At 30.6% G+C, this 27,052-nt stretch overlaps 5 protein-coding genes and 1 non-coding gene across 7 annotated transcripts; 3 read left to right on the plus strand and 3 right to left on the minus strand.

Annotated features, from left to right (window-relative positions):
• Window positions 1,625-4,580, plus strand: LOC109344122 (squamosa promoter-binding-like protein 3). Of its 2 annotated transcripts, XM_019582749.1 has the most exons (4): window positions 1,625-2,953; window positions 3,147-3,283; window positions 3,627-3,794; window positions 4,284-4,580. In XM_019582749.1, the coding sequence occupies exons 1-4, from the start codon at window positions 2,310-2,312 to the stop codon at window positions 4,550-4,552; spliced, it is 1,218 nt and encodes a 405-aa protein (XP_019438294.1). In that variant the 5' UTR covers window positions 1,625-2,309; the 3' UTR covers window positions 4,553-4,580. The 2 variants fall into 2 exon arrangements, with proteins under 2 accessions (XP_019438294.1, XP_019438295.1); XM_019582750.1 differs by lacking the exon at window positions 3,627-3,794.
• LOC109344126 (non-specific lipid transfer protein GPI-anchored 1-like) lies at window positions 6,540-9,083 on the minus strand. Its single transcript, XM_019582752.1, has 2 exons — window positions 8,634-9,083; window positions 6,540-6,980 (listed from the first exon to the last, which is right to left on the minus strand). The coding sequence occupies exons 1-2, from the start codon at window positions 8,992-8,994 to the stop codon at window positions 6,751-6,753; spliced, it is 591 nt and encodes a 196-aa protein (XP_019438297.1). The 5' UTR covers window positions 8,995-9,083; the 3' UTR covers window positions 6,540-6,750.
• On the plus strand, window positions 15,471-16,664 carry LOC109344125 (probable methyltransferase At1g27930). Its single transcript, XM_019582751.1, has one exon. It carries the CDS (start codon window positions 15,702-15,704, stop codon window positions 16,548-16,550), a length of 849 nt encoding a protein of 282 aa, XP_019438296.1. The 5' UTR covers window positions 15,471-15,701; the 3' UTR covers window positions 16,551-16,664.
• LOC109344128 lies at window positions 17,854-21,388 on the minus strand. The gene is made up of 5 exons (XM_019582758.1): window positions 21,061-21,388; window positions 19,905-20,008; window positions 19,615-19,728; window positions 18,333-18,416; window positions 17,854-18,158 (listed from the first exon to the last, which is right to left on the minus strand). The coding sequence occupies exons 1-5, from the start codon at window positions 21,323-21,325 to the stop codon at window positions 18,102-18,104; spliced, it is 624 nt and encodes a 207-aa protein (XP_019438303.1). The 5' UTR covers window positions 21,326-21,388; the 3' UTR covers window positions 17,854-18,101.
• Window positions 22,269-22,349, minus strand: TRNAL-AAG. The gene has a single exon. It is a non-coding gene; the product is annotated as a tRNA-Leu (tRNA).
• LOC109344129 lies at window positions 25,146-25,604 on the plus strand. Its single transcript, XM_019582759.1, has one exon. It carries the CDS (start codon window positions 25,207-25,209, stop codon window positions 25,498-25,500), a length of 294 nt encoding a protein of 97 aa, XP_019438304.1. The 5' UTR covers window positions 25,146-25,206; the 3' UTR covers window positions 25,501-25,604.

The raw sequence follows: 27,052 nt of genomic DNA on the forward strand, positions 1-27,052 counted from the left end.
TATTTCTAGAAATGAACTGTTCCGATGTAAAAAAACAATTTTATGCGATGCAACTCACAAAAAGTTTGTGTGTGAGAGAGAGATTCATACACATGTGTCCAATCTTAGTACCTTCACGCTTCTCTGTCTCTGTTACTTACTACTACTTAGTGGTTAAAACTTCAAACAAAACAAAACAAACCTCAAATATCTTCAATGCCAATGGATTCCAATGCTTATTTGATTCCTTATCCAATTTCCCAACACTCTCTAACTGTAACCTTTTCAACTCTTATATTGTTCTCTAAAATTTGATTTTTGTGCAACCAAATAAGGAAACAAAGCACTGATTCTGAGTGTGTTGTTTTCTATGCCTTTACCTGACTTAGCTTACTAAAAACCTCGACCACTGTGTTGATCTGTAAGACAAGTTTCTTTCTATATTCTCACCCCATTTTTGGGTTCATTCTTTTTTCTGCTTGAAATTTATGAAAATAGCTAACCATAGAACAAATTGGGTGTGCACCCCTTTTCACTCTAGTTCTCAAATTCCAATTTTTCCTGTATAAAGATCAGAACTTTAAAATCAAAATAAGATTTTTAGTGAATGTTAGTTACTATGATGAAGATGATGATTACTATTTGCTGGTACTAGTGGTGTTATTGCTTTTTACTGTTATTTCCTTTTGTGGGTAGGCTCAGATTGCAAAACATTCTTTTTCTGAAAACTTTTATAGTGCGAAGCTAGACTTTTAGCTCAGCCCATGAAAAAAAGATGCATTTTTTGTGTGTGTATTTGTGTAGTTTCATCTTCACTGAATCAGTACATTTGTTGAGTTTAGTATTATATTATTTTTTAATCAGCCTAAAATCTTTTGATAAGCTAAGTGTAGAAAGTGATTTCTTACATGAAAATATCATTACTTTAGGAGTGTGTGCTTCTTTTCAGGGTGATGGAACCAAAGCTTTTAAATGTACTAGCAAAGTCCCTTTCTCCCTCCTCCTATAACTTAATGGATTCCCATTTGCAATTTGCTTCCATTAATATCTAATTTCATGTAATCTGAAGTGTTAAACATTGGATCAGAAATTCAGAATAGTTTCTTTAGAGAATAAAAAAGATGTTTTTTTCTTTCTAATTTTTATTTTACCATGCATAAAAAAGAGAAGATGCTTTATTATAGGTGTAGGTTTTTGGCATTTATAACAAGGAGGGAGAGTAGGTTTTAGGCGTAGTGGTTAAACTCTCGATTTAACTCGTAGGATCGGTAGAAGTCATCATTTGTTGTGTTATTGTTTGCTGTTGTGGGGCCTCATCCAGTGACAGATTCCTTACACTTTGTGATAAATGTTGAACTATTGAAATTTGATACTTTCTTTGCCATGTTGAAAGAATCAAAGTGAAGTTTTGGTGGAGTGTACACACAGATAAAAGAGTTAAACATATCACAACAATAGGGATAGGTGCTGTTATGTGTTTTTTCTGTGAATGAATGGACTATAAAATGCCTCTCTGAATGTTTATGGAAATTATATTGGGGTCCCCGGGTAGGAGAAATTATTGAATGGTCTCAGGATAATAGTCTAGGACATATCTTACTTATAATTTTAATACACAATCAATATTCAATAACCTGAACCAGTGGCGCGGTTGGTAGATTTTGAGTGGAAAATAGACCATCACCATATCACCAGCTTGATCCCCGAGAAGGGCAACTACGGTATTCAACTGGTGGCCGCAGTCTCGGGGATTAATCTGGTTTCGGTCAGGATACCTGGATATTCAAATGATCAATGGCAAAGATGCATTCTGGAGCATTTTATGCAGGATCTTGCAATAATAGATAATTCATTCGCTGTATGTTTTATGGAAGTGATTTACAGAAAACTCTGGATTATACAAATCTTTTGGATTTTTGTAAGTAGTTGTGTAGTTATGGTTACACTTTAAACAAGATAAGAATTTTACTATGGCATCTTATGTTGGGAATTTGCTTGTGGTATATAACATGCTAAAATATACTTGCCTGTTGCTTTTTGCTAAGTATTTGTTCTGCTGCCAGCATGTTTTCTTTGCTTGTTTCAGTTCTTTGACACGGATTATACCAATTCCTTAAAATTTGGATCTGTTTCATATATTTTTTAGTTTCTTAGTATTTGTTTCTTAAAGATTGATCTCATGCATTTATACAGGTATTTTTGGTGTTTGAGTTGTTTAATGTTCTTCTTTGCTTCTAGAGAAAGCAAAGTAGTAACAATTTCACTTGAATTGTAGTTTGCACTTTGCAGGTTACAATGACAGCTTGTATATGAATTTCTAAGGTGTCGTCATGGAGTGGAATTCAAAATCACCGGGACAATGGGACTGGGAGGAGCACTTATTCTTCAACGGGAAAGCTTCAGAAAATCCTAAGTTACAATCAATCACAGATTGGAGTGCCGAAGCAGATCAAGAAATCAATGTTGGGCTGTTCTATCCATTAAGGAGTAGTCGTTGTTCCGAGTCTGAACTAATGCATGCTTCTTCATCAAGGAGCTCAAAATCAGCTTCCATCAATTCATCATCAAATGAGGATAGCAAATTATCTATGTTCACTTTGGAAGGTTCTCAAGATGATGATTCATCTCGTAAGAAAGAATTGTCCAAAGAAGAGCCAGTAGAAATTTATCCAGCACCCGAACCCTCTTCTGGCTCTGGTGAACCATTGCTCATTCTAAAGCTTGGTAAAAGGTTGTACTTTGAGGATGTTTGCACAGGAAGTGATTCCATGAAACCTTCTTCAATTACTGGAAAGAAATGCAAATCCAATGGTCGGAACTTGCAACATCCAAGCTGCCAAGTTGAAGGCTGTGGCCTTGATCTCTCATCTGCGAAAGGTTACCATCGTAAACATAGAGTTTGTGAAAATCATTCCAAATCCCCTAAGGTGGTAATAGCTGGTTCAGAATGTCGATTTTGCCAGCAATGTAGCAGGTTAATCATTAAGAAATACCTGATTGTTTGCATGAAAATAGCATTGACTAACAATGATAATTTCGGGTGCCTTTTATTGTCAAGCACTTACCATTAGGAATAAAGATTAGTCTAGCAGATTTAGCTTCCTGTCTTTCTGGCTTATGTTGAATAAATTGGTTAAACTTTTTCTCACTTCACTTATGATTTGAAGGTTTCATGGTCTGTCAGAATTTGATGATAAGAAAAGAAGCTGCAGACAACGTCTTTTAGATCATAATGCAAGGCGCCGCAAACCGCATCTTGATGAGGTCCGATTACATACATCGGCTTTGTCTTCATCACCCTATGGTATAATTCTCAATTCCTGAAGCATGGTTGATATCTTTAAATAATTCTGGAGAGTTATCCGAATGGAATTTCTGATTAAAATACTAATAAATGGAGAAACAAAATGTGGTGATTTGGTTTTAAAGATTCTGAATTGCTTGAGTGGTTTGCACTCTACATTATGATATTTATGAGAAGGAGTAAATACAAGTTAAATTTACTGGAAGCACTGAACTTTGAACTATTTCCTTGGATTTAATTCCTATGCAGTGTATATATATTTAACATGTGATTTATTAACCGCCGAAAAGTTCATTCGTGATGATAAGACTATTATTATATCCACGAGTGTTAATTTTTGCAGATAGGCAACTAGTGAGGCCATTTGCATATTCAAGGACTGCTACAAAAGATTTCCTCATGAAGCCGGAAAAAGCCTTCAACAAGATACCAAGTGTTGTCACTATGCTTTCTAATGATTCAAGTGCCCTTCTTACATCCAAAGGCATAGCAACCAAGACTATTATTACAGGTTTTTCACCTTCTTAATGATTGAACATAATGATTTCTTTTTAAACTTATATTGTTAAGAATGATGCGCGTCATTCATAGAGGGAGTGTCCAGTGATTAAACATGCTCAAAAGATTGTATACCAATCTGTTATAAGGAGTGGATTATGAATGCATGAAAGGTTATCATGTAGAAATGCTCCTAATTGCCTCTTAATTAGTCATTTTTAACTTTGTAAAAGATTAGCTGGGGTGTATAGTTACCCCTCCTAACAAGTGTCGCTCGCAGGAATCGAACACTTAACCTTTTGGTCATCCTGGGTATTGAATGCCTAAATATGCGGAAAAGATATGATATTATTGTTAGATTCTAGATCTGTTTTAAGAGTCATTCAATAAACTCATTGTATCATGATATCATCTGCATAATAAATTTCTTTGGTTCTTCTAAAAAAACCAATACTATCAATAGAAATAATCATTATTAACTTCATAAAACAACTCTTTGCAGGTACAGAAGATCCTATAACCTCTTCTAATCTGAATGCTACACAAGATGTTAACCATGCTCTCTCTCTTCTGTCAAACAACTCATCATATGAGACCAAGTCCTTCTCCATAACAACACATGCAATGTCTCATCATCACTTACCCTTTGCTTCATCGGAATATTGGAACACTCATCAGCAACCACCAAATTCCAGAATGTGTGTCACCGCCGACTCGGATTGCGATAATAGCAATCGCTTTCAAGACTTCCAGTCGTGGAACACACTATGAATCTGGTTTTCCTCGAAATCAGCTGGATTAACAAGTGTGTGTTTGTGTCTATGTACTCATTCAAATGGTTTCAACTTGATGAAGTCACATGCAGCTTAGTGTAATTTCATTGTCTTTAGGGTCTAATTGTTTGTTGCAATATTGGAGTGTGTTTACTTTTGTCGTCGTCCAAACCGTGTGAGTATCGGCATAACAGTAAGGTTTTTTCCTGACTTTAGACCTTAGAAGTTAAAAGTTCATGTTGAAGTATCGACTTATCCCGTTATTAGTAATATTGCATATATCTATCATCATTTGACTCTATCTACCAGGTGTGAGCCTTGAAACTCTTTCCTTGTGTACCTTAGTTAATATTAACTCTAGGTTCTATTTAACCTCAAATCATTCCATCTAGAACTTCTTTTATATCTATGCAAGTTGTAAATGGTGGTATATTTGGAAGTGAGAAAAGTATATTTTGAGACTCCAAAATACTTTTTTCAAGTTTATTTAGAATGTTAAATATTTACAAAATTCCAACAATTGATGTCGACTTTAAATACCAAATAATAGTTTGAGAAAGAAATTAAAAAAATGAAACTAAGGATGAATCCTATTTTCTTCAAGTTTATTTAATATATTTTATTTTTTCAAATGGTAGATGATGAAGTGCATGTGTATAAATCTTTACATTATAGTGTATAGATTTTATACTCTTTATTTTTTAGTTATATCTTAACAATCTATCAGTTTAATATAAATCGGCTAGCCCTACATCTTCTGTTCCAAAAAATGTATTTGTATATGTGTTATTGATTGTGATTGGTTAGAAAAATACTTAATTATTAAAATTTTAATTTAGATATATTTTTTTAATTAATCACAAGCAATAACACATGAAACAACAATCTTTTATGAGACAACAGATGTGCTCCCCGTGCCTTTGTTTGATTTGCTGGCACAAACCAAGTGACCTGTTTTGCAATACTAGACTCTTGTACTAAAATTGATTAAGACCATCATCATGACTTATTAATCCCTATAGCCTGCATACACTATATAAGTATATAAACTACATAGTATCAACAACTTAAAGAGTTAACGTGTGTCTTAAATGCAGGAATTGTAATAAGAGAATCGATCGTTTGTTGGTTTATTATCCTTTTGCTTCAAATGTTTGAAAATGTTTCTACTCTTGGTTATAAACTACCATCCATTTAGCTAATATTTATGTTGAATTGCTAAAGTTTCATGACTCAGGAGGAAATTGATGGAGAATGTTATGGTTCACATCTTTGTGATTTATTTGGCTCATGAGTAATGACATAATCTTCTTAGGAAATGAGGTTAGTTATAATCACATTTTGGATTTGATTCAGGTTAGGTCTTGGACCTAATACTCTTTTACTATGGTCTAAACTCTTTTGCTTTTGCTCATTGGTATATTGATCTATGGTCTTGTATGAAGCAAATTTGTAGTTGTAGTTACTCTTGATTGATTTTTGAACGAGTCGGGAACATCCATAGGTGCGTGGGGCCAACTCTTGTAGCGGACATTTTTTCATCCACAAGACTCGAACCCGAGACTTTGCTTAAGGGGAATCAAACATGTATCACTTGAACCAACGTCCGTTGGTCATCGTGTATTTATTTGATATAGAAGTCAACCTACCTTCACTTTAGTTACTAAACTCCTAAGGACGTAACCAAAGTCTATCTTTTATTCAAACCACTATAGTAACCATTTATCTAGACAATTCAAGCTACTTGATATAATCACTTTGTAAAACTCAATACTCATCAAAATTAAAAATGGATTCTCTTTTTCCCAAGCACACACTCATAATCATAAACAAAGGTTGACCTAAAAAATGATTCTAAGAGGTGAAGAATACACAATAAAAATGAATTGTTTTAAGTCTCTAAAATTCCACCCCAATAATCTATTAAATAAACAAAGAAGCATAAAAGGAACAACTCACAATAAAGTAAAATCAAAAGCAAAATATAGGTAGGAAGGTCCCAAACAAAGTTCAATTCAGAAACCATAAAGTAGCAAATGAATTCAATGCCACAAATGAAGTTCTACAAACATGCATAGTAATAACATATAGATGCATAGCTTTCACAAAATGTTCACACTTGCCACTATAACTAATTAGATAGGTTCATTCACTTCAGTTAGGTGAAGCATTCAATTCAATATATCTACCGATATATTATGTATAAATGCTAACAAACCCTGTTGGAATTGCAATGAGAAGAAAGGCCAAAGCCAAGACTATTATATCAATGATCATAGAAGGTTTAATCATTTTTCCATATGAAGAATCCTTGCTCTGTGTGGTGGGTGTGGAAGTTGAAGATTGTGCTGATGAAGTTGGAGTTAGCTTTGAAGCATTTGTAAATATAGCAGCATCTGGTGAACTTGGAGATAGACCCAATAATTCTGTTCATATATATATTCAGAATATATTAATAATAAATGTAATATAATATAATATATAATATTATAGGATAACAAGTGTATTCAATATTAAATATGGTATTTGAAAGTTAATATACAGATAATAAAACTCATTAATGTTATGATTATTTTTGTCTTTTGAATAATGTTTCTATAGGGTAAAGTTAATTGAAAAGATGATGTGACATATCATCTAGATTAGTTAGGAAGATGCAAATTAATTGAAGCCTCTCAGCTAGATTGGGTAGGGTGATGTTTATATATATTATATATATATATATATATATATATATACTTATTTTCAGTAAGGTCGTGTATACAAATTGATAAAGAGGCTCTGATTTGTCGTATTAAAATAACCATAGTGGTATCTTTTTTTCTTTCGGTAATGACGTAGTGATATACATATATATAGGGCTAAATTGCTATTGTTACTTATTTGTTTGATGTATGTTTTGAACCAAACCGTTTATAATATGATCGGGAGATAATTTATCTCCTTAACTTCACTCATTGTTTGATATATGTTTTATTCTAGTTTTTATAATATATTTTAAAATGAAAATTTCTAGAATAGAGGTAAATAAGATGTGTCAAACGATGTGTGAATATAAAAAGACAACTTATCTCATTGTATGGAGAAATATTTTATTTATTCTTCTCATTCAATAAATAATCTAACATCGGGTTATATACTTAATTCTACCTACACATATTACCAAAAATTTGTAGTCTATTTTTGCAAAACGATATATCATTACTTATAGAAAAATATGCTTGGGGACAAAGCATTAAATAATAAAAAATAGAGAGTTTTTACTCTTTACTCATGTAAAGATTGATTATGTGTGTGTATTTTATTAGATCGGGGCACATGCAAGTTATGGTTCCATATTTCTTTTGGTTTATTTAGCCTTAAGTGATCTATTAAATTTTTCACTTTATTTATATGATAATTTAAATTTTATGATACTTAGTTTATTTATATATCAAAATAGTGTATTTTTTAATATAGATATCATAATTCCCTTAAAAATTGTATCTATAATAAAAAGATCTAAATGATTTTTTTTCCAAATAGCATAGGTTTTTTAATAGACGTAAAAATTAAGCATTTTGTATGTTTTAATAAATAAAAGAAAATTAAACTGATTTATAAGTTTAAAGATCCATGGTTGTGAGAGTGTTTGAGATACAGATGATTCTGTGATACAAATTTCTACTTCACCAAGAATAATTTTTTTTTAATACATTTCCAGTTTAATTTATTTCAATAAAAAGATTGTTAGAAAAAGAAACTAATAAAATAAAAACCCTTTTCTAAATTAATAAATTATAAGGGTAAGTGTGTCAAAATTAAATTTATAGATCTCATTATCATATGCGATTATAATATTGTGGTTATAATATCCTAGCATCACCCTTTCTTTCCAATCCCAAAAATGTAATCATATTGTGACACAAATTAAAAGAAAAATACTTTTTTAATCACAAAAAGCTTCTCGCGGCAATGTCTCACAACCTTATGCTAAGCCACAGCAATCGAAATCACAACATAATCACGACCATAACCCCAATTTAAAACGATAATAAACAATATATTAAAAATGTTTTAAATATATTTAAGTAACTTACTAGGGCATTGGCTGATGCTGGCATTTTTAACATTACAAACAGAAGGGAGTTGAAGAAGCTTATCTTCTTGGATCCCCATTTGTTTGCTTTGAGGGCTTCCCTTATGAGTTTGTTGAATTATATAACATAAGCATTGTGGGTTACTCTCTTTTATTTCCGTAGCTGCATCACAACACTCTTTTGTTGGTGTCGCTGCTTTACCCGTCGCAAAACTCAAGCACGGAATCACTTTCTCCACGACTTGGCCACATTTCGTGGCTAAATCATCTGCTCCATTAACCGTGGCTAATGTTCCACACACAATGAGAACAAAGAAGGACAAGGAAATGAGTTCATGGACTCTAGTTTCATGGTTCTTCATCTTTCTTTGGATGGATTTTTTAGTTCTGAGAATTCTAGTGTTTAAAGGAAAGGTTTTAAGGGTAGCTCAAGAATGGGGAGAGAGAAATAGTTTTGTGATATAATGTGGTTTGTGAGGTGTTGTGTATTTAATGTTGAGAGATGGTCTTGTAATTAAGGCTATGGCATAGCAATTAATATTTTTATGATTAATGATATATTTTCCTACAAATTTTTTATCTACGAGAAAATGATACATGTCTTTTATAAATCGATTATTAATAAATAAAATATAATTTTATATTTCACATGAAGATCTGTGGAATGATTTAGTAAAAGAATATATCATTTTCAATAATTTTTCCCTCACAAAAACACATAAGGTCACCAATCCGGTTAAATTTTTAACAATGAAATAGTTGTAGGAGAAGTAAAAGGCAATAAGTTAAGAAGGGTAGTACCAAAATTTTACAATCTACCAAAACAAAATAAGTTTTATAGATTATTAAAATTTTATCAATCACAAATTTAACCCTAACTAAGTCTTATTGGCTTAGTTATATTTTCATCCGATGTGAAATTATGAGAAGTAGCCTAAAATCATGATGGTCAATTTTAATATTATTTTAGAATAATCGAATCTAATTTAACCTCAAAACTAACTCAAAAAAAAATTGCCTAAGTCATTATAAAATAACTCTAAACTACTCATATTTTGGGACTATCTTAAAATTCATAAGCCAACCCAGTATATTATGTTTTTTTAATGTTACATAATCAAATAAAAGTTTAGGATATATGCACTAACAGTGTAAGGTTTTTACATTATATATTATTCACTATTAGTTTGTATTACTTTTATTTGAGAGTAAATAGTGGTTAATAAATCAACGATAAATAATTTACTGACAATGTAAAAACTTCTATACTATCGCTATATTCATATGAAATTGAATGAAAAAATAGTTGGATGGATTTTTGTGAGAAATTATAAAAAGTGAAAAGAAATGACAGTTAGATGAGTGATAGTAACGGAGACAACTCATCTCACCATACTATTCTAAGATGCCATGTAGTATTTTTCAATGCATAAATCAATGCAGTATCAATTCCTTATTAAATAAAATGATATATAACTTCTATAATTTATTTTAAGATATTGGGAATTTGAATCCTTTACGTAACTGGTAATTTTTTTCTGATAAACAAAGTAATGTACACTTGTTCACTTCCTGGTATCTATCGTTTTTCAAATAAAAAATTACCTTCCTTTTTTGCTATTATTAAAATCAATGGGATATCAATTATCTTTTATTTATCCGTTTTAACTTTCTAACAAAATTTATATTATTTATCCTTGTTCTTTTAGTTTTTTACTGGGTGGAATAAGAGAAAATAATAAAACAACGGATTGATTTAATCAAAATTATTTACGATTTTCTTTTATTTTTCAGAAAATGTAAGGGCTCGATATAAGGTGCTTAAAAGTTAAAACAATAATTGATAATTTGATGGGTGATCCACTTAGTTTTCCAATAACTTGTAAAATCTATACACTATCAGTCTATCAATATAAAGATTTATGTATATACACTATATTATCCACAATTTATCTATACCCAATAGGAAGGAAATGGATGTGATTATGAAGAGTAATATCATATTATCTTAAAAACCACTCTAAAAATTACTATAACTATAAAAAGTGATATATAACTTGAAAAACACATCAATTTATGTTAAATGAAAGTAATACATATTATTACAAAAAAAAAGTAATACTTTGAGAAAAAACATATGCACTAATATTATAATATTATTTTATATTGTCATTGCATTATCCACCATTCATTTTTAATCATTTTTTATTATTAAATAAAAGTAAAATAAACAAATAGTAGACAATATATTGAATATATAATTTTGTATGCCAACAATAATATATATTACACTTATTATTTTTTATGATGGGAAAGGTGTTGAGATTCATTTATTATGAGGATATATAAGTTATTGGAAATAAATGAGGAAGGTGAGGTAGGTGGTAGATGGATGGAGTGAATATGGTTTGGAGTTTGTTGATTGTTATAAATGAAATTTGTGCTTCAACCAACTACATGGCATGTCGGCATCTTATGTTAATTGTCCACACGGAATCATTATATAGTATATTTTATTAGGCTACAAACGAGTCGAACAAGAATTTAGTTCGATTCAGTTTGATAAAGATTGATCAGCTTAAAATTTGACTCAAATTTAATATAAATTATTTTTTTAGTTTGAGTTCGGCTCAGTTAATGTTCGTGAAATGTTTGTTCAGTTCGAATAGTTCATTTGAACAACTCAAATCATTAATTAAAATTTGAAAAATAATGCAAAATGTTTTATATATATATATATGATTTTGTTTATATATAATAACAATAAATATAAAAAATAATATATGAATCATAATAAACATAAAAATTAGTTTATATATATATATCGAATCAGCTCATGAGACTAATGAGTCGAACTATATTCATCTCAAATTCAGCTCGTTTATTTAACGAACTCAATTTTCAGCCCAAGTTCAACTCATTTGGTTCATGAACCAAGTTTATCAAGTTAAATAACAAATTGAATTTCGAACAAATGTCGAGTTGATTTAGTTCATTGTTGTCCTAATTCCATTGCATGCATGGTTCCCTTCTCCTTTGTTCTACTACTTCATTTTAACCTTCACTATTTATGATGTTAGAATAGTAAACGTGTTTGGATAATAAAATAAAATGAATTGGAATGAAATAAAGTTACAATTTTTATTCAAAATCTCTTTAAATTTCATACATTTTTCAAGTAATTATTATAATTTTTTTCTTCATGATTATATGTTAAAATTTAATTGTTAAATTGATCTATTTATAAATATAATGTTAAAGTAATAACAATAAATTTTTTCATGCAAGTATTTTCTTTTTTGCGTATTAGTAATCCAATATTATCATTGTGCAAAAATTAATTTCACCTCTAAATAAAGTTTAAAGAATAATTAAGAAGGAAATATTTTATAATACCTATTTATAAAAGATATAAAATTTATGAAGATTATGTACACTTTTCCTTTTATAGTGATCGTGGACTAACATTTGCACATTAATATTTCGTTAAACTGATTAGAATAAAAAAATTTCCACCATGTAATGTTGTCTTAGTCAATGGGGGTGTCACATAGTATTAAGTCCTTGATTTTTTATGCCCTTAAGCCCAACGTCCTACGAGCCTACGAATGACCAACTCAACAGACATGTTACCCTTGGCTTGGTGTACCTTGTCCTACATTTGTCATTGTCCTCTTATTCAAGACTTAATTACTGATAGGAAAAGTTGTTTAAATATTTATCCACCCATGCAAGATGGTAGTCTTATTAGTATGAGCATCACTTGTCCCATTTGGTGTCATATTTAGTATCCTATTTGGTGTCTTCATCAAATCATAAAGTCTTATTTGATTAAAAGTAAAAATTATAATAACATAAATTAATATTTTTACACTATTCTATAAAATTTGATTGACTTGGTACATGGAGACGAGAATATTTTGGGATAGAGGATCCTTGTCCGTCTCATTATTTGTATGAATTATTTTATACCTTTCACTTGTTTAAATATTTATTATTATTTAATAATTATTATAAGGGACAAAATAGTTGTTTTTATTTTTATGTGAGAAGATTTTATGTTGCTCTTATGTATCTTTATATGCAATAGGGAATTAAGACGTATTTCTTGATAAAAAATGTTTGTATGGTTGAGGTGATTTTTATTTTAAGATTTGAACAGAAGAAATAATATTTATTTGTAGTTGTCATCCATACTTTAAGAGAGTGAAGTACAACCTTATATTCGATACATCTCAACTTGAGGAAGGAGAAAACACGATAATGACTATGTCTTATTTTAAATCATTAAATAGTTTTATTCAGGATATCTAGAGAATGATCCCAACATTTTTCATTATTTGTCCACTTAGTTCAAGAGAGTGAAATTCAATCATACATTACTACATTTCATCTATATTAAAAATGTGACAAATATAGTTTTATAATTTTAATTATTACAATCGCATTTTATATAATCTTTATAATGAAAACATTGATTTTTTATTTCCAAATCATTGCTTTCTACTTATCTTTTTAAAATACATAATCTTTATATATAAACTAGTTACACTATATTCTTAGGATTATTAAATATCACTATATTATTTTAACATGAAATATTATTGATATCGAAAAGATTAATGTTCTTTTGTACTATCAAGGGTATCCTTATATTTTTTGGATAAAGAACTAATTTTTTCAGGATTCATGATTACCCCTCTCAAGATTCAAACCATCGACCTCGAGGATCTAATGAAGTCTTACACTACTAGACCAATACCTTCTTGGTGAAAAATTAATGTTTAATATTATTATTGTTAATATCATGTTTAACAATATTACAATTGTTATGTTGAATGAAAATAAAAATGCGATCATCAATGGAAAAATCTTCCATACTTTATCTAGCATGGAAATTGGAGTGTATAGTGTTAGGACGATATTTCTAAACTTACATTGACATGCCACAACAAGAATGCACAGAATTTTGAGAGAGTTTTTACTATTCTTGGTTGAATTTTTCATGTGCCCTACACATCATGGAAATAAATGATATTTCTTCCCTTAATGAACCTATTATTATTACTCATTAAACATTTTATCACATCCATTTTTTATTCAAATATTTGAAATCAATTTCAAAAATATTTTTTATGATTGTTAACTAAAATTTGAAATCATTCTTAACCTCTAGCTGAAATAAAGGCCAAGAATACATGGCAACCATGGAAAGAAATGGGTGAATGGAGAGAATCTTGGCATTTATTTACCTAGAGGGAAAAGGCCATTGAACTTAGCCTTGATAGATGAAATTTGACAATAAAATTAATAACAACATGTTATATTGGCCTATATTAATCAGCTTGTCCACCATAAAGTAAAAATAGCTTTACATTTGATTTGATGTCTCACTAATTTGTGCAACTCCTTATACCAGAAGATATAATTGACCAGAAAAATATTTAATAATTTTGATTTTAGCTTAAATAATTTTTTCAACCAATCAAAGAAAATGATGATATATAGAATAGTACAAAAAATGGGACATCATTTATATTCGCGTAAAAATGATGGATATAATTTATTTTAATAGAATATATGAAACTTTTCTGAAAATATCTTAAATTATCTTTTAGAGAATAATATTTAAATATTAATATCTTATATTATCATGATTATATCCTACAAAATTAAAGATCAATATGAAAAAGAGCACTAAATGCAAAAGTTGAGAGTGACCTTCATTAGAATAAATAGAAGAGAAGAAACATTAGAATTTGTTAACGGGGTTCAGCCAATTGTGTCTACGTCCCCGGAAGCGTTGAGTGGCTACCAAGATATTATTAGAGAATAAGGATTACAAACCCTAGCACACTCATAAGCTCACTTGCCCATAGGGTGTTTCTATTTGGTGCATATACCTGATGCACATTATAACAAGGAACTTGAGTTCAATATATAACATTGGTTACTCTACTCTATTCTAACACTAGACAATGTAGGACTAATACAATAACATATTTCAAGCATTCCTAACAATCTCCACCTTGATTGAAATGGAAGAATATATTGCTCCTTAGGAAATCTACACAAGAATCTCCACCTTAGCGAATATATGATTCCACCTAATTCAATGTCTAATTCTTTTTAATTGCTCCCCTATATCATAGATCTTTTAAGTATCATTGACGATGTTATCAAGAGTTAGCTCTCCAAACTTGTAGTGTCATCAAATGGAACACGCCACCTAGCCACCTATTGCTAGGAAGTCTTTCAATAATCAGTCAAACTGAACCTTGGAGCTTCCTTGGAAAGCCTCAACCGCTACCACCATTGTCTACTCCAACAATCCTAGTTCAAGAACTATCATACTTCACCATAAGAAGTATACCCATACCATACACCTTGCGTCAATACTAACTAACGTTTGTGTCACATCCTTGCATCCAAGCCAATTCATAAGAAGAGCTAGTCTTAGTATATTATCCCGTCTCCAACATAAATGTCTCCCATAGAGGATACCACCACCTATATACAAAAGAAAAATATTTAAACCATCATAATATTTTTAAAGTATATATTTTTAATGGGATAAAATGTATGGTGTTAACACCATGTTTTTAAAGTATACAACAAAATAAAAAATAAATGAAAACCAAAATTGCATTATAATAAAGTGTTATTTAATATTATTGTTGTTAGTTAATTTTACACCACCTTTTTTCAAGATAATAAAACATTATAACTAAAATACATTTTTCCAAAAACAAACTTATGTCTTTTTAGGTTTTATTTCTTAAATAAATAACAGACTAAATGTCATATAGTAAGGAATGTGATTATGTAACGTGTAAATATCATTCATCTAACATCTCACTTTAATACTCACTCCTACTTATATTTGTTCCCCAACCAATTCAATCACCTCCATCTATCTCATTTGACAAAATCAAACTACCTTTATCACCTTCCCACATAATATCAATCTCTCTCTATTTCTCTCATAGTAACAAACATTTATATACTAACATACATTCAATTCCATAGCTTTTCCTCACATCTTATATCTTATAATATACATGTAACAATGAAGAATAGGTATCATATGCCAGAGAGAAAATGCTTCCTATGGTTAGCCATAGTGGGGTTGATTGGAGTGGTGTTCTTTGTAGCCACCATGATCCGATCATCCGATACATTTTGTCCAGAGACCCGAATCCAAACTCGAACTCGTGTATCAGAAGATTACAACCCAACCGCGATCCAATTAAAAGCAATACTCCACTATGCCACCTCGCGCGTGGTTCCCCAACAATCTCTCTCCGAGATTAAGATCAGCTTTGATGTTCTCAAATCCCTTGGTAGACCAAGCAAATTCCTCGTATTCGGTCTTGGTCATGATTCACTTATGTGGGCCTCATTTAATCCACATGGCACAACACTATTCCTCGAAGAAGATCCTAAGTGGGTCCAGACTGTTCTCAAAGACGCACCTAACCTACGTGCGCATACAGTTCGTTATCGTACGCAGCTGCGTGATGCGGACATGCTTCTCTCCTCATACCGATCCGAACCCACGTGTTTTCCCTCACGCGCGTACTTACGTGACAACGGCGCGTGTAAGTTGGCGCTTGATAATCTCCCTGAGGAGGTGTACGACACGGAGTGGGATTTGATAATGATTGATGCACCCAAAGGGTATTTTGCCGAGGCGCCAGGGAGGATGGCGGCCGTGTACTCCGCCGCCGTGATGGCGCGTGGGAGGAAGGGATCCGGTGTGACACATGTGTTTTTGCATGATGTGGATAGGAAGGTGGAGAAGGCTTATGCTGAGGAGTTTCTTTGTAGGAAGAATTTGGTTAAGAGTGTTGGAAGGTTATGGCATTTTGAGATACCACCTCAATCCAATGACATTGATGCTCCTAGATTTTGTTAGAGACTACTTATTCAAATGTTCTTGTTTTGTTTTGCTTTATTTCTTTTCTCATTGGATACTTCTATAATATTTTGTTTACCATATTTTACTTTATATGCAAATACTTTATTGAGAGATGATATATCATTTTACTTTACTTCATTGTAACGTATATATGAAACCAAATTATGTCTAGTGTCCATGACCAAACCACATTTTCATGATTTTCCTCAAGAACTTGGAAAGATGATTATCATATTTTTGTACATTTTTAGAAATCCAAAACTCAAATTCAGATCAACTAGAAATTGTACACTGTAGATGCTAGTCGATTCTTAGAATAGAACATGCATTTAGGAAGAAGAAAAGAATAAGTAAAGAATAAGTATTGTTGAATATGCCAATCATGGCAGAAGAGTAAGGTATGTTATCATAGTTTAGGGTCGGCAAAAAAAACATAGATTACCTAAGAGAGACATGATATCAATTTCCTTTATGTAGCTATCACTTTCTTTTTATTCCATAGATTCGAAAATTTTATTAACAATGCTAACTTTTTCTTGTAATGAATTAAATGGGTATGATTTATGGCATATGGTAGACTCAAATAGATACGTAATTAAATTCCTTAAGTATAAGATTAGGAGTTCAATTACTACTTTATATATAGAAAAAGGTTATTAAGAGAGATAAAGTTTGAAGGAAAAAAATGTATATACAGATTGTGTGTAAGAATGATAGATAATATATAAAGTAGATAACTTAATGATTATATATAAATCCTTATATTGACTGTGGATAAATATTACACTCATAAAGTTTACTTAAATATCTTATATTTTAAAAAATACAATAGTTAGAGAAAAAGAATACTTTTTAGTAATGGAGAGATAAATTATTAATTTTATCATTACATTTATAGATATAAACGTCATCACATTACATTTAAAGGTTAAAAATGTCACATCATAAAAAAATTCCCTTTATTTTTTTGTGCACTTCTCTCTCCCATAACGAAGATGATCGTGACGTGAGTTAGATCCGGCACATGTTGCTACTTACCTTATCATAATACAGTTTTCTATTACCATATATAGTTCCTTTTAGTAAGATGTTTTTAAAGCAATGATTATTTTATCCCTAGATAAAATGGTTACATCACTAAGATAACAAGAAACTAAGACTAAAAACGACAACCTAATATACAAGGTTCTCATGTGGTAAGGTTTGAGAATGTTAAATTGTACAAAACTAAGCCTAATAAACTAAACCTTGGGATATGATGAGTTATCACTTCTCTAATTGTTTACTTACACTCAGAAACTAAACTAAGCCCCAAACATGACATTTACAATTTTCATCAACTACCAGCAATATTAAATAATGTGTACTATTTTATATATAACTATAGGTGATAAATTATAAGTTACATTTTCAGAAAATACAGAACAGATCAAATCTGCAGCATGATTACTCTGACTACAATGATATTGTGGATTAATCAAAGAACAAAATTAGCCTAACTATTAGAAACCAGGTACAACCATTCTATTAAAAATAAATCTGATAAGACTACAAAAAATATTTCATCCTATCATCCCTCTTCATGGCATTATATACAGCTTGGACCTGAAAAATGCAATAAAATAAAATTTCATATCAATGTATGTTCACCCAAGATCATTTGCATGGTGACACATTCTTCAATAGAAAAAAATGTAATCTAATGTTTTTTCATGAATAAAACCATATTTAGAAGAAAAAATAAGCTAGAAAAGAGAGAATGGAATAAAACAGTAGTACCTGTTCACTGGAAACAACTTGGACAGGCCCAATATTTACAGATACATATTTGCCTCTTGATGATAACTTCTGCTTCACACGCCCCTGTAACAAATATGTTAAAATTCTTGACCATCAAATAAAAGTGTAAATGTTATCTATTGATGTGTGCTAAATCATGCAATATTCTTGATTCCACAGTCTACATGTTGCAAACTCTTGAAGGCAATAACATCAGACAAGATGAGACTATTGTCATTGGAAAAAAAATTAGAGCCTCTTTATCACCAAGACTCTTCAAAGTACCACTCAAGTGACATGACACAAGGGCAGTGGTAAGTAAATTTTGGAGGGTCACGAGTACACAGGAGGAGGCTTGAGACTCCAGGCTAAGACTCTCAACCGCTTTGCATTTAAACTCCGATCAAAAGCCAAGATCCACTTTGAGCATGGGAATCATGTTGCCCTGTAATAGCTCACCATAAATTTTGGGTGAACAATGTCGGGTTGGTAAAAACTAAGAGTCGGTCCATTTTGGAAGTCCTTACTTTCGATGAACTACTTCACTAGCATTCATAGTTATACTATTCTTTTAAGGAGAAAATGAATTCCCAAGACATCATCTTGTTGGTCATCCTCTCCGAACTAAAACTGAAATCCAAATAAAGGCTACCCTCTCCGACTTTCCTCTATGCGCCTGTGCGTAGTAGAGAAATAGTATCCAGGAATTAGACATTTCAGGAGTATACAAAGATGATATTTATCATTTTTGAGGCAAAGATGAAGAATCACACCTAAGATGGTTTGGACGTGAGAAGAAGAGTAGAATACTAATGCAGGTTTTAATTAAAAAAGTATACCAGATAGAAGATAGTCCGGTAATTAGAGGTAGAGAAAGACCAATATAACCTCTAAGAGAAAACATTAACAAGGACTTATTGGTTACAATGACCAATATAAACAATAAATAATTTTCAAGGAGAAGCCAAATTACATACACAACAAGTTAGATTGAAGCAAAACTAGACACAAAATAACCTTGCAGTAATAATAATGAATAAATAAGTTAATAAATAAACTGATAGGATATACTAGATAAGCATAAATTACAGCTTCAATTACCATCACAATTAGAACACGCCATATTCCTATTTTACTAATTTTGAAAGCAAAGCCCATAAGAAAGCTTAGTATACAGACAACAAATACACACTTCATCTAAGTCATAACATAAACCAGCACAGTATCAATCAGCAAAATTTTCCAACAGATAAGTCCAATTTCGAATTTCCAGATATGTTACCCGTGGAATTGGCTGCTGGATTACAGATTCGACAGCAACAACCATGGCTTGCACAAAGTCCTCCCCACCAGTTCCTATTGCAGTAAATCCTCGTACCGTTGGGTATGAGTTTACCTGCACAGCACAGAACAACAACACACAGATAATGCTAACTCCATTATCCATTTTTCGAGTGCAGAACTTCACCATGACAAAATATTACTATAGTGCATAGATGAACATGATGGCGAACCATGAAATGCAGACAAAACAAAAGAATTCCATAAGAGGAAGCAATGAAATGAATATACCTTCTGGTCCAAAGAGAGCCATTCATTTGTAGAATCATCTGCCACAGTACCACCAATAACCATGTTTGTAGTTTGGCCAACCCTCCCTTCGGTCTTTGACACCTCTGTAAGCAATTAATGCAATTTTTATTTTATTTTAAGCACATAAGTCACTTTATATACCCCAACTAATCCGAGTTGAGTTAGAAAGAACCCAATTTTTGTCTGTTGGGGATAGCCAAATTAACTGGGATTTCAGCCTTTTTAGCTAAAAACTTGTTTATAGAATAAGCTGGTATATCTAGTAAAGCATATTAAAAAACCCAAAAAGTCATTTGTATGGGAAATAACCGATTTAAAGAAGCTGAAAGTCTTGAACTTAATTTAAAAAGCCATTACATTATCCCGAAATCAATCACATTTCTACCATTTCACCCATCTATACCTAACTGCCAAATAAATATTGTTGATCTATACCAAGAACTTCATACCTTTCTTTTGTTGCAATTTCCTATATAAACGTGATTTTTTTTGTACTACCAATGTCATCTTTCGAGTAAGGAACTAATCTCTTTCGGGTGCGTGACTATCCCTCCCAACAAGTGTCGCTCCCAAAAATTGAACCCTTACCTTTTGGTCAGGATCTAGCGGGGCCTTACAGACCAACACATTGTTGGTCTATATAAACGTGATTAACAATACAAACAAAACAAAATAGATTCACTTAAAATCACTTTTCAGCAAAATATCTCCACACAAAACTAATTCATTATAGTCCCAACCAACAACCGAGCCTTATTCTCACTAAGTAAAGTGGGGTCAAGCTCAAGCACATAGATTAAACAACACCACAATTAATTCATTATAACAAAGTTTTACGACAATTGTCCACTACCTAACACAACCTTCGGTTTTAATACCGACTATTTATAATATCAATCCACCTCATTGATACTTGTTACTACCAAAAATAACCCTTCACTTTTTTTTTGGGTAAGTAATAATACATTTCCGGTGCGTGGCGGCCCTTGGAATAATGAAATTGGCGAACAGCTAGACCAACAACGCCCGGGATTAACAGGACCTTATACCACTAGATTAATGTCATGTTGGTTTAATAATTGTTACATGAAAGTAAAAATAAAAATAAAATAAAAAATAGTTGACGATGAAATACCAGAAATGGCCTTCAACACAGCTTGTTGAGGAGGGGCTTGATCATCATGAAACGACGCCGTTTCATCATTATTATTATGACTATTATTATTGTAAGAACAAACGAGAGGTTCTTTGTAATAATGAAATTGGCGAACCCTAATAGTTTTGGATGTTACTCTGTTATTAGAAACATTAATTGAATTAAAATGAAAAGGAAGAAGAGGTTGTTGGAAATGGAAGGTTTGTATGATGATTGGTGAATGAAGGATGTTCCTGCAACCCATTTTTGTGTTAGTGTTGGAAGAAAATGAAACATGGCTATGAAACGCAGATAGATTTTTTGATAAGGATTAAACTGAATGGTCACTAATACCCTCCTTCGTCAATATACGTTTTCGCCAAATTTTAGGAAAGTGGTAGAAAATATATAACAAAAAGAAAAAAGATGTATACACTAACCAACTGTATAAAAGGTTTTTATTTTGTTATTGCTGTATCCATTATGCATTCTGTAATATAAGTGGAAAGTAATTAATGTACTGACTATATATACATTATACTATTGGTGTATATATCTTATACACAAATATAAATGGAAAGATATGTAAGGGAAGAATAATAATCAAAGAGAAAAAATATGTATGTTCCTTATTATTTGTCATTTTTGTTTAATTATTATTGACTCTTCAAAAGTAATACAAATAAATGATGGATAATGTAATAGTTGTGTATAAATTTTTATATTGATTATTTATATATATTAAACTCTAATTAAAAAATTGACTATACCAAAATCTATATTATTAGAAATGGATTTTAAGTTTGTTTTTTCTTTATCTATATTTTCACACTTTGAACAATAAACTAATCATTTTGAAATAATGTGATATTTTCCAACCATACATTATCTAATCAAATCCAATTTGCTATTGATATATTCCTCAAAAAATCTGATTCGTGCAGATTTTTCCCCCAACTAACGAAGAGATCTTGGTCGAATTGCCACATATTTATTGGACACAATTTTACAAAGAAATAACTCACTTATTTCTCTATAGTTAATTTCAACCTAAAATTTAAAGGCATATTTAAAATAAAAATAAAATTAATATGGTCAACTTAAAAATATTACATTAGAACCAATTCTCAAATTTTGGAACAAAACTTCCATTTTATTTTCCTCATCAACTTCAACTAAGTATTGGGCTTGAAGATAAAATATATTTTTGTTGAGTGTGGGATTTGAACCCACGCCCTTTCGGACCAGAACCTTAATCTGGCGCCTTAGACCAACTCGGCCAACTCAACTTGTTGTCTTAGACTTCCGAATTATTTACTATTCTAAGCTAAAGTTCACGTGTCTATATGCCTTCACTTTTATTTTAGGATAAAAATGAGTAATTACTCTAGATTTCATCTACCTTACATTCAAATAAAAATAAAAAAGGTTATTCTCTTAATTTAAGTACATATAAACATGATAACATTTATTACTATATCATCACTCATTAGATTGTGTGAGAAGAGGTGATTAAAATTATAAAGAAATGTGATTTCAATGACCAATAAGTCTTTGCAGTATCATAATTTTAGCTTGAATAAAAGTACTTGTGGAGAGATCATGTTCTCTAACTAAGAATTAGTCCCATATTTAAAAAGCATTAAAAAAATGTTAGTAGTTTCCGATGGAGAATATATAATGCCACTAGCTAAACTAAGTAAAATTAGCGTGTAAACAACTATTTTCTCTCTCTTTCTAACGGAGTCATTTTTCTTTTATCACTAGCAAGTTACCCGTGCATTTGCACGGGAATGCACGGGACATAATTTTTTAACACATAATTAAGAAAACACATATTACACATGTATTTATATGAAATAGATTGGTTTTGAGGTATGTTCAAAACAACATAACCATTAATTTGTTAAAGATATATATTTGTTACATTGTGTAATAGCTTGATCAAATGAAATGGAATACATAGATATCATCTACAAAAGTATATTTGTTATTTCAATACAATAAATTGTTACTCTGTAAGGGTCAAATTGGCTTTGATGCATGTTCAACACACTTACATATTAATTGTAGTTCATAAGACAAATATATGATATTATAGTGTAAAACATTTGATTATATAACCAACTAATCATTAAAGATAATGTTAACAATTTAATATTGTGTAAAGTATATGACACAAATAGTTAATATGTAAATTCTTTCATGGATGTGAAATAAGGAGAGACTTATAACTCATAAGAGACTCCTTTTTCCCATAAAAACCAATGAATGGTAAGTATAAATGAAGGGGAAGGAAGAGTCAGAGAAATGAAGGGACAAAAGGAGAGAGACATGAGAGATCACAAAACCCAAGCCCTTTTGAGTGTGGTAGGGAGATGAAATTCAAATGACTATTAAATGGACTTTAATGTAGCATTTTATGTTATTATTATTATTTTATTATTATAATCAGTAGGATATATTATCATGTGTGATAGTACATGCTAGAACATGGAGGGTTTTAAGCGGAAAAAAATCACTGAGTTTGTGATACGTGGCATGGAGGGACCTTCTTTTCTTATAGAGTATAGATTACTATGTTTGTTTGTGCTATTATTTCTTGGGTAGAATTTGTTTAGGCTAGTTAAGGATTTTGGACAAACAACAATTCTTAAATTATCAAGGAAATGTCTCAAAACCCTATTATTAGTTCTGGCATTTCATTGAATCTTGAATCATTCAAAAATCTGGTAATGGAAAAATATGGATAACTCACAAATTCCATACAAAGGTACTAATCTACTTATCAATATATTTAATTTTATTCCATGATATATATATATATATATATTCCATTAGTTTCTAAATCAACTATCATAAATATATAATTTAGAGTATAAAGCACAACACTTTATAGGAATCAAACTAAAATTAAAAATAAGAGATAAAATTAAATAGATAATTAAAATTTATTATTCAAATTGTAAAAATCATGAAATAATATTTTACATATGTCGATTAAATAATATGTGTAGATATATCTATGAAGGACAAAGACTTATTCATACATATGTGTATGACATCAGCACTCTCATCAACATATGTTAGAGATTATATCTTAAGTCTTTTAATTTAAGAAATATTTTATTAGTTTAGAAATTTATTCCAACACCTGTTAAACACTTATCTGATTTTATTTCTTGTATTATATATATATATACATTTGTTTTACAAAAACTTTTATAAAGAGTGCAACATTTCGACAACGAGGAAATTAAAAGGGACTTGCAAAAAAATAAATTTGTTAATTCCATACATGTGGAATTATTGAATTTATTAACTTATCACTTGATGAATTTGAAATTGAGATTATATTTTTCCGGTGCAATGATCACTATAGATAATATCATTTATTATTCATTTATATTATGTTTTTTTAAAAGTTAACAATAATTAAATATGAATATGAAAGATTTAGTTACAATATATAAAACTCATATATTATGAGTGAATATTTTTTATCTTTAGTTTTTAATTAATAATAATGATGAAACGGGAAGAAATATTCTTTGCCAAATTAAAAATGAAAGATATTTCATATATAAAAAATATCCAAAATAGTAACACCCTTAATATTTTTATGTGAGACTTATTATACTAGAAATATATAAATGTTGATTTCAATTTAGACACCTTAATGTGCTTACATTTAATTTTATATCACAGGGAAGTGCCTTTCTAGATATTTGCATAAGCTTTATAAATCAATATCTTCTAATAAGATATTGGTTTATTAATATAAAATTTTGCTAGATTTTTAAGATGATCAAAATATTAAGGTTCAATTTTCAGAAGTGAGAAATAATCATGCACTACAAAACAGATTAATTATTTATCAAAACGGTAAAATGAGTACCAAAAAAAAATATCTATAGAATAATGAATGAGAAATAAGATAAATATATACATTGAAAATTGAGAAATGAAACTCTAGAAGCAAAACATGGTGCTACATGAGCCAATATTGTGAACGTGTACAAATCTACAACCACTTTATACTTATTTATCCATTCACTCTTCTTATTCAACACATCATTCACTCTTCTTATTCAACACATTTTCAACCACAACCGCATATCCAACCATTCTCTCTCTTCTATCCTCATGGGTCCAATGGTTCTGACCCAGTTAGCCACCGGTCTAACCGTTCTAGCCGGAGCAGTTATCGTGAAATCATTTATAGACAACAAACCCATGGCCGGTTCATTCATTCGTTGTCCCACTTGTAACGGAACCGGTCGAGTCACTTGTTTCTGTTCTCGTTGGTCCGACCGTGACTTTGGTTGTAGGACATGTTCTGGTTCTGGTCGCATGGTTTGTAGCAGTTGTGGTGGAACTGGAACTGGTCGACCCTTACCTGCTAGAATTACACTTCGCCCACCTAACCGCCCCTCATAGTTCATCACGGTTTGGTTTTCGATTCTGTACTTTTCTTTCATGTTTCGTTTTTTTTTATATCTTGTCAATGGAATGAAACATATCGATATGTTAAGGTTTTGGAAGTAGTCGAAACTGTTTCGGAATTGTAATTGTCTGAAACGTCAATGTTGTTGAAAATTCCAACCATTGTCTAAAATCTTGTTATGTAATTATTAAGGTATGGTAACGTTGTAATTTTATAGAGAGAGGCAAGTTGTAATCACATTACTGTAATTGAGATTATAGTGAAATCACAGTGTCTTACTCTTATTTGTGTTCTCCTTTAGGCATAATTGTTTTGATTTTTTTTGTATCTATGCAACCTATTAAAAATAAAAAATTATGTAGCATTCAATAATAGCAAATGGTGCTTCTTGCTCTAAAAGTGAGATGAAGAAAGTTTATGATTGTTCATGTGATGTACTTACTACAAGTACTATATATTCATTATTCATGTTACACTAGTGAATTGACATGAATAATGTGAATCACAATCACTCATTGTGGTTTAAGTGTGGTGTCCCAGTCTCACGCATGAATCATCAAATGAAGGTTCCTAAAAGGAATTGTGTTGAACATAAAGGCAAACGCATTAAGCTTGACTAGTTGAGTTTCCTTAGAGGAATCGCCTTTTGAGTTTGACACATTAAACTTGACCAAATCAAACTTGACCAATTCATAGGGTATTAAGCTTGACTAAATCAAACTATAAGCTACTTTTCCATACTTTCATACTTGTGAAGCAAATCTGTTGTTCCACTTTTTGTATTACTTCATATATCACTTCATGTATCACCACTTTTGATTGGTTGAAAAAAACTTATGTAAGTTAAATTATAATTATTAAATATTTTTCTAGCTAATCATATTTTCTGGCATATGAAGTGATGCAATGCAACGGATTGATAATATGTTTGGATAGATAGTACATAGGGTAAAAAAGAATGGAAAGAAATAGAATGTATATTGCTTACAATTTTTTAGTAATAAGAACTAATGGAATTGAATCACTTTCTAGCCAAAAAAAAAATAATCCTCCCAATTTGGGTGAGTCATTATATTCAAAACTTCCAAACATATTATTAGGGTCTAAAAATGAAAATGAGAGATAGGATGATAGTTATTAGCCCATTACCAAAAAAGAGAGAATAGTTTTTATAATTTATTTAGACAATGAAATAATTCTTATAATTTATTATTTGATGTTCAAATTTTTTGTGATGTTATAAGGTGATGACACTTAATTGTATGATTATCAATTATTTGTCCTCTTTAAATAGTATGTTATTATTCACTAATCAAAGAATGAGAAAATTCTTAATTTAATTTTGTTTTCTTCTTTAGTGTTTTATCCTTTTTAGGAATAGATTTATGGTAGAACTCTTAATTTTTGATAAGATTTCTTTTTTATTCTAACAAAAAAAATGTGATACTGCTAGTGTTTAAGCATAAAATGGAAAGCATCTACATTTGTTTAGTTTCCGAGTAGTAAGGAACTAATCCATCCATATGGAGGAACATAGTTGTTCCA

The sequence above is a fragment of the Lupinus angustifolius genome, chromosome LG03, assembly GCF_001865875.1.
Source record: "Lupinus angustifolius cultivar Tanjil chromosome LG03, LupAngTanjil_v1.0, whole genome shotgun sequence".
Taxonomy (NCBI): Eukaryota; Viridiplantae; Streptophyta; class Magnoliopsida; order Fabales; family Fabaceae; genus Lupinus; species Lupinus angustifolius.